Source organism: Chaetura pelagica, unplaced genomic scaffold, assembly GCF_000747805.2.
Source record: "Chaetura pelagica isolate M959 unplaced genomic scaffold, ChaPel_1.0 scaffold1328, whole genome shotgun sequence".
In the NCBI taxonomy this organism is placed as follows: domain Eukaryota; kingdom Metazoa; phylum Chordata; class Aves; order Apodiformes; family Apodidae; genus Chaetura; species Chaetura pelagica.
The window spans coordinates 31,542-39,642 of NW_009954403.1; the positions used below are offsets into that span (position 1 = coordinate 31,542).

At 51.3% G+C, this 8,101-nt stretch overlaps 1 protein-coding gene across 1 annotated transcript in view; it reads left to right on the plus strand.

The window, feature by feature from the left end:
* LOC104394603 (guanine nucleotide-binding protein G(k) subunit alpha-like) overlaps positions 1-5,585 on the plus strand; it is a 20,230-nt gene extending 14,645 nt beyond the window's left edge. Inside the window, exons 4-8 of the mRNA XM_010004215.1 lie at positions 486-614; positions 3,053-3,182; positions 4,234-4,393; positions 4,964-5,001; positions 5,439-5,585. Of these exons, the coding sequence (XP_010002517.1) occupies positions 486-614; positions 3,053-3,182; positions 4,234-4,393; positions 4,964-5,001; positions 5,439-5,585 (604 nt within the window). The remainder of the gene's footprint in view (positions 1-485; positions 615-3,052; positions 3,183-4,233; positions 4,394-4,963; positions 5,002-5,438) is intronic.
* Positions 5,586-8,101: the final 2,516 nt, after the last annotated feature.

Consider the following 8,101-nt stretch of genomic DNA (forward strand, 5'->3'; position numbering starts at 1 on the left):
TGCTGAATGTGTGTAATTCTTGCTGAATTTGCCTGGTTTTGGGGGTGGTTTTTTTGATACTTTATTCATTCCCCTGGTTCATTTGTCACATTCTTGCCCTTCCAAAGCAACTCCCTGGATCTAATGCCTCGTGCTTTGGTGCCAAAGACCTTGACTGCCTTGAATTGCCCCCAGAGATCCCAGCCTTGGCATGGCTTCTGCATCAGCACTCCTCCTCCTGGCTGCCTAACTCCTCAGGCTTCCCAAGGTCATATTTGGAGGGGTAAAAATTCCAAACCAACCCAAAAACCAGCCCTGGGACAGACCCAAAGGGGGAGACATCGTGGTGGGTTTTTCCCCCCCTCCCCGCTTCGTGTTGCTTTGTACTCGGTGTGAAGATGAGGGATTAATCCTTGTGCTGCCTTTTTCTCCTGCAGTTCATAAAAGATTCATGGTGAGCCAGCAGACTAAAAAAAGCCCATCTTGTCTTGTCTCTTCTGGTTTAGTTACCTAAATGACTTGGATAGAATATCCCAGCCAACCTACATTCCCACTCAGCAGGACGTCCTGCGGACCCGGGTGAAAACGACGGGCATTGTGGAAACTCACTTCACCTTCAAGGACCTGTACTTCAAGTAAGTGAAGGGCAGCTCCTTCTCCCTGGGGACTGCAGTGGTTCCTCCACCTGGTAGTGGTGGTTGTGGTGGTGGCAGGTCCCACACCTGGGCTGCCAAACCTCTTTGTAACTGTCCTGGCCTCCCTTAACGCTCCCTCTCTCCTGGCAGTGCTGACTGGAGAGACTGGTTTGACTTTTATTTGCCTTCTTCTGTTCTTTTCAGCTGCTTTTATATTGGATTTCCAGACACAGGTACTGACTGCTTGTTTGAGAGGATGGAGGAAAAAAAAAAAAGCTAATACTAAAAGGACACTGACTCCTGGAGTTTGAGTTTGGATTTAACCCCTTCCTTTGGAGAGGGAGATGTGAGCTCCCTCCCCCCAGGGCTGCATGGTGTTCCTGCTGGAGCTGGCTGTGCTGGCTGCCCTGCTGCTGGGACCTGGCACTGCAGAGGGTGGGACCTGCTTGTCCTTGTCCCCTGGATGGGACCTGCTTGTCCCTGTCCCCTCTGCCCTCTAAATTCAGTCCCCAGGTTCAGGTTTCCATCCTGCTCTTGGCAGTGTCCCTTTACGTATCACTAATCGAGCCTCCTCTAACCTCCCCCTGCAGTTTAGTTCTCCTCCCTCCTGCTCCTTAGAAAAATCCTCCCTTCAGCTCCCAAACGTGCTCCTGACAAGCAGCCTTGGAGCCCCACAGGGTGGGAATTCCTGTCCCTTCATGTGGATGTAGGAAACCACAGTGCTTGTCCTTTGGTGTGTGACAATGTTTTCATTTCGTTGTCACTCAGAGCCTTTAAATCAGCATTTGCTTCTTTGTAGCTTGTGTTTGCAAGAGCTGTAGCAAATAGCCAAGCTGATAAAATGGGATGTGTTTGCACGTGGGGTGTTGGGGTTTTTTTGGGGGGGGGGAGGAGCTGGGGGGAGAACAGCAGCATTTTGGCTTCTGAACTGTCTTAACTTCTGAAAAATGGTAACAAACCCAGTGTCTGGACACTTTGCCGAGGGAAAATCTGCCTGTTGGGATGGGGGAGGATCAGCACTTCCAGCTGCAACCTGTGGTGGTCTCTGAAAAAATCTGGTGGCAGAGGGAGTTGGGGGTAGGAGACACCTCCTGTGGGATCACTGGATCCTGCTTGGGAAGGGAAATGGTTGATGGAAAAGGAAGGGAGTTGCTCTTCCCCCTGGAGTTGTTGATCAGGAGATACGAGGTGGGATTTGCTCCCCAAAGGAAAGTGTTGATCCCTCCTGAGCTCTGGAGCTGCCACCTTCCCTGGTGTTAAATCTCAGCCATGAATAATGGGCTGAGGGAGCTTTGGTGGAACTGGGTCTCCCAACTGGGATGAACTGGGTGAAGCTGAGTGCTCAGGGATGCAGCTCCTTTCCAGAGCTCCAAGAGCAGAGAGTGATGGCAGATGAGACAAGCTGGGTAAATACCCTGTGTCCTCACAGGGGTTTTCATCCTTCCTCCTGTGGTCCCTGGGGACAATTTACCTTAAAGAGAAGATGGGAATGAGCTGGACAGCTCTTCTGGTTGCTCCTTTTTCAGGCAGTTTCTCTCTTGGCTGCCTGTTTGCTCTGATCAGAAATCAACATTGATGATTTCCAGAGCTCTTCAGGTGCCTCCTGGTCCCTGCCTTGATTTCATGGAGCCACATCCCATCAGAACATCCCGGGTGATCCTGCTTCTCCTCAAAATGTTTTGGTGAGCAGGGTGTTGTACCTGCCCAAGACACATCTCATTTTAGAGACATAAATTCTGTGGCCTTTCAACTTCAGTAGCTGACAGGTTATTTTTTGATTTACTACATGAAACTGTTTCTTAACCCCATTCATTTTTGGCTGGGTCCCAGCAGTGCAGTTCAGGGAGTAGGTCCCTCTGCCAGACACAGTGTCAATCAAAATCAGAGAGTCATGGGATGGTTTGGGTGGGAAGGGACCTTCAAGGTGATCTAGATCCAACCCCCTGCATGGGCAGGGACACCTCCCAGCAGCCCAGGCTGCTCCAAGCCCCATCCAACCTGCCCTTCAACACCCCCAGGGATGGGGCAGCCACAGCTTCCCTGGGCAACCTGGGCCAGGCTCTCACCACAGTGAAGAATTTCTTCTTAATGTCTAAATTAACTGGGAGAGCTGCCTGTGAGTAGGTGTTTGGAGTCCAGTCAAGCAAAAGGATTGTTGCTATGGCAGGAGGAGACAGTGACCACCGTGCCCTGGTGAATCAGCAGCTTCTTGTATTTACCAGTGAAAAGCTGAGATGGCTCTGAAGAAATTAATTCTGGATTTCAAATCCACCCTCCCTGAGAAAGGGAGGCCTCAGAGCTGTTGGGCTTGTACCTCTTTCCCCTTAAATCCTGCTTGAAAATCTTTAGCTGAGCTCCTCCATTACCTGGGAAGAAGGTGGTGGCTGGGGCAGGAGGTATCTCCACAGCTTCTGAGGAGGTTCTTGTGCCTCTCCCAGGATGTTTGATGTGGGCGGCCAGCGGTCGGAGAGGAAGAAGTGGATCCACTGCTTCGAGGGGGTGACAGCCATCATCTTCTGTGTGGCCCTCAGTGATTATGACCTGGTCTTGGCTGAGGACGAGGAGATGGTAGGTCCTGGAGGAGCTCCCCATGCTGGGCACTGCAGGAGGGAGGTGGAATCGTGGGGTGGGCACCTCTCTGGCTTGTTCTTCATGTCCTGGTTGTTCCAGACTCTGGAGATGAGCCTTTCCTTGCAGCAACCTGCAGGATCTTGCTCCAGTAGCTGATAAACATGAGGTGGAAAAGAGGTTTGTCTCCAGACCCTGGTTGGAGGGAGGTGCCCTTTTCCTCAAGGTGTGAGCTTGATGTTGGTGATGAATCAAAATCACAACAATCCCTCCGTGGAGGAACAAACATCCTGGAGGAGTCAGAGGCTTTGGAGGTGACCTCACCTCTGCTCAGGGTTGTGTTCCATGTTCTTCTTGATGCAGTGGCAGGGAGGGCACGTTGGTGACACCCAACTCCCCTGGCCTTGACATGTCTGTCCCTCCACCCTGTCCTCCCCTGATCATGACCCATCTTCCTTCTCCCTTGGTTTTCCAGAACCGGATGCACGAGAGCATGAAACTGTTTGACAGACAGCCATCATCTTCTGTGTGGCCCTCAGTGATTATGACCTGGTCTTGGCTGAGGACGAGGAGATGGTAGGTCCTGGAGGAGCTCCCCATGCTGGGCACTGCAGGAGGGAGGTGGAATCGTGGGGTGGGCACCTCTCTGGCTTGTTCTTCATGTCCTGGTTGTTCCAGACTCTGGAGATGAGCCTTTCCTTGCAGCAACCTGCAGGATCTTGCTCCAGTAGCTGATAAACATGAGGTGGAAAAGAGGTTTGTCTCCAGACCCTGGTTGGAGGGAGGTGCCCTTTTCCTCAAGGTGTGAGCTTGATGTTGGTGATGAATCAAAATCACAACAATCCCTCCGTGGAGGAACAAACATCCTGGAGGAGTCAGAGGCTTTGGAGGTGACCTCACCTCTGCTTAGGGTTGTGTTCCATGTTCTTCTTGATGCAGTGGCAGGGAGGGCACGTTGGTGACACCCAACTCCCCTGGCCTTGACATGTCTGTCCCTCCACCCTGTCCTCCCCTGATCATGACCCATCTTCCTTCTCCCTTGGTTTTCCAGAACCGGATGCATGAGAGCATGAAACTGTTTGACAGCATCTGTAACAACAAGTGGTTCACAGACACCTCCATCATTCTCTTCTTGAACAAGAAAGACCTGTTTGAGGAGAAGATTAAGAAAAGCCCTCTAACCATCTGCTACCCAGAGTACACAGGTAAGGGTGGGCTTCTCCACCTGCACTTTATTCCTCACCAAAGCCAGGGATGAGTCCCTTAAAGCCCAAACCATCCAGGATAACTTCTAAAGCTCCTTTTTTTCCCCCCATTTCCTTAGCTCTGTCCCTTGGAAAGTAGCTTTGGGTTCTCCAGTCAGCTCATTTTCTCAGCAGAGATCTGGAGACCTCCATGTGCTTTGACACCATTCCAAGAGATGTGGAGAGGGATGGAATAATGACACCATCCAACGTGGAGACCTCCCTGGGCTTTAAGCACTGGCCCAGGTTGCCCAGGGAAGCTGTGGCTGCCCCATCCCTGGCAGTGTTGAAGGGCAGGTTGGATGGGGCTTGGAGCAGCCTGGGCTGCTGGGAGGTGTCCCTGCCCATAGCAGTTGGATCTAGATGATCTTGAAGGTCCCTTCCCACCAAAACCAGTCTGGGATTCTGTGATTTATGGGCTGGAGCAGCAGAGCACTGCACTCCAGCACATCAAGGTCACTCCACATTTTCCATGTTATTAGGTCAATATTTTCATTTAACTTCAGTTTTAGAGGCTGGGAAACTTCTCCATCTCAGAGGAGGATGTGAGGAGGGAATTCTTTGGTGTGAGGGTGGTGAGAGCCTGGCCCAGGTTGCCCAGGGAAGCTGTGGCTGCCCCATCCCTGGCAGTGTTGAAGGGCAGGTTGGATGGGGCTTGGAGCAGCCTGGGCTGGTGGGAGGTGTCCCTGCCCATGCAGGGGGTTGGATCTAGATGATCTTGAAGGTCCCTTCCAAGTTAAACCAGGGAATTCTCAGGGCTGGGACCACAGGGATCTTTGGGATGTGACTTAACCAAGGTCACTGCCCAGAAGCTGGGAATAGACTTCAGATTTCCAAGAAAGAGTTAATGGTGGATTTGTCTTTCTAGCTGGATAAGCCAGATGGTCACAAGCAGCTTAAGGTGGACTTAAAAGATCTCTCTGCTCTGAACTGTTGGCCAAAGGAGGGGGGGATCTTCTCTTTTTCAGGCTCCAACACGTACGAGGAGGCAGCTGCCTACATCCAGTGTCAGTTTGAGGACCTCAACAGGAGGAAAGACACCAAGGAGATCTACACCCACTTCACCTGCGCCACCGACACCAAGAACGTGCAGTTTGTCTTTGATGCTGTCACAGATGTCATCATTAAAAACAACCTGAAGGAATGTGGGCTCTACTGAGGAGGAAGGAGCCCCGGGGAGAAGGTAAAACTGCTCAGGGGGGGTTAAAAAATCCCTCAGGTTCTGCTCTTTTCCTCCTTCCTCACCCTGTTTCGTTTTGGTTTATTTTCCAGTTGGTTTGATTTCTGACCTGCCTGTTTCCAGATCCCAGGCTCTTTGAGGCAACAAGTTGCAAGCATGAAACAGGAGAAGGGAAACAAAAAGCAAACAGCATGTTGCAACCTTTAGCACAATCTCCTCTAGTAGGGACCTTTCTTTTTAGTTTTGTTTTGCCTTGAGGACATGGGATGGTGGAACAACTGGTGGGTGTGACCAGATCATCCTGACATCCTTCGGGTGGTGTCATCTCCAACCTGTCCAGCTCTCAAGGTGCTGGATTCCAGGCCTTCAAATAGATGTAGCTTTTTTTTTTTTTCCTCTCTCTTTTTCCTTTGGTTTTTAACAACCCACCACTGGTTTGTTTTTTAAGGTTTGTTTGGGGTTTTTTGTTGCTTTTCCATCCAGAAAACTGTAACTTTGACGACGTTTCATTTCTTTCTTGGCGAACGGATCTCGGTTCAGAAATAAACCAGACAAAACCAACAAAAAAGAATCACTTAACTATGCACACGTGAGCAGATCATGCAGAAAAATACTCCTCTTAGCAGGAACTCTTGGTTTTTTTAACCCTTGGTGTGGTCAGGATTTCCTATTCCTGCTTCAAAGGATCTTGAGGGGCAATTTGGGCTTTTCCTGCTGTCTAACCTGTGTCCTGCTCCCAAAAGGCTTTGGAAAGGACCTTCTGCAGCAGGATGAACCACTTTTTTTTGTAGCTTAGGGCTGAACCTGCTTTCTCCTCAGCTCCAAAAGGAGATTTCTTCTACGTGGGGAGCAAAAAGCTTCACGTTGGGGGGACGTGTCCCCAAGCTTGAGGGACGTGTCCCCAGAGCTACGGTCGCCGGGGAGGGGAACACACTGGAGCTGCTCAACCAAACCACTTAGATGATTCTCCTGCATTTGGGGGGGGGCTTTTATGGAAAAGTTGCACCTTGTTCTGCAGTTCCTATGGCCTTTTCTGTTCAGAGACTCCTCAACTGTATTGACAAGCATGCTTTTACTTTGGGATATGTGGTGCCAAACCCCTCTTTGCCATCAGTTCTCCTGTCGTGATGTTCCTTCCCAGTCAGTACATTCCTTTGCTGAACCATCATTGCATTGAGACTCTTTTGTTTTTGGGTTGTTGTTGTTGGTTTGTTTTTTTCCCCCCTCCCCCTGGTTTGTCATGTGTACAGTTTCAATCTGTTCTAGTTGTTGGCAGTATTAAAAAATGGTGAGGAAAATGTTGAGCCTTTTCTAGAGTTTATTCCTCGTTTCCACCCCCCCCCCCCAAACTCCCACTTTGGGCTTTGCTGAAGAAGGAGGGTGAGTGCTTGAGTGGGAATTGGGGGTGATTTATGGGAAGGGAAGGTTCTTCCTGCTTGATCCTGCCCAGTCCTGCTGCTCCCAAAGGCTCAGGAGGTGCTGGCACAGATGGGAAGCAGCAGCATCCAGCCCTTCCCTGGGGTTACCAGCAGATGGGTCATTTGTGACTTATTTATAGCCTGGGTCTCACTGATCCCTGTGGGACAGTCCCAGCTCTGGATCCCAGAGTCCCAGCATGGTGGGGTGTGGAAGTGACCTCTGGAGATCATCTAGTCCCACTCCCTGCCAGAGCAGGGACACCTACAGCAGATCCCACAGGAACACATCCAGAGGGGTTGGGATGTCTCCAGAGAAGGAGACTCCAGCACCTCCCTGGGCAGCCTGTCCCAGGGCTCTGTCACCATCACCCTCACAGCCAACAAGTTCCTCCTCATGTTCAGATGGAACTTCCCATGTTCCAGTTTGTGCCCAGTGCCCCTTGTCCTGTCACTGGGCACTGCTGGGAAGAGTCTGGCCCCATCCTGACACCCACCCTTGGAGTATTGGTAAGGATTGATGAGATCCCTCCTCAGTCTCGTCCACTCCAGCTGAACAGGTGCAGGGTGGCCAGGAGGACATGGGGCAATGGTTGGTCTTGGTGGAACATCCATGTGTGCACTGACTGGAGTGATTCAGAGAATCATGGGATGGTTTGGGTGGGAAGGGACCTTAAAGCCCATCCAGTCCTACCCCCCTGCATGGGCAGGGACACCTCCCACCAGCCCAGGCTGCTCCAAGCCCCATCCAACCTGCCCTTCAACACCCCCAGGGATGGGGCAGCTTCCCCCTCATCCCATCCCTCCCTGCCCTTGTCCCAAGTCCCTCCCCAGCTTTCCTGGAGCCCCTTCAGGCCCTGGAAGCTGCTCTAAGGTCTCCCTGGAGCCTTCTCTTCTTCAGACTGAACACCCCAACTCTCCCAGCTGCCAAGGATGGAAAAACATTCCTTGACCCAAACTCAAAGACAGGCCTGGGGCTGAGGGAAATGGTTGTTGGGGAGGAATGACAGTGGCAGAAAGGATCACCATCCATGTCATGCATATTCCTTTATTTTGTTTCTCCTACAGTTGAAGGAAGCC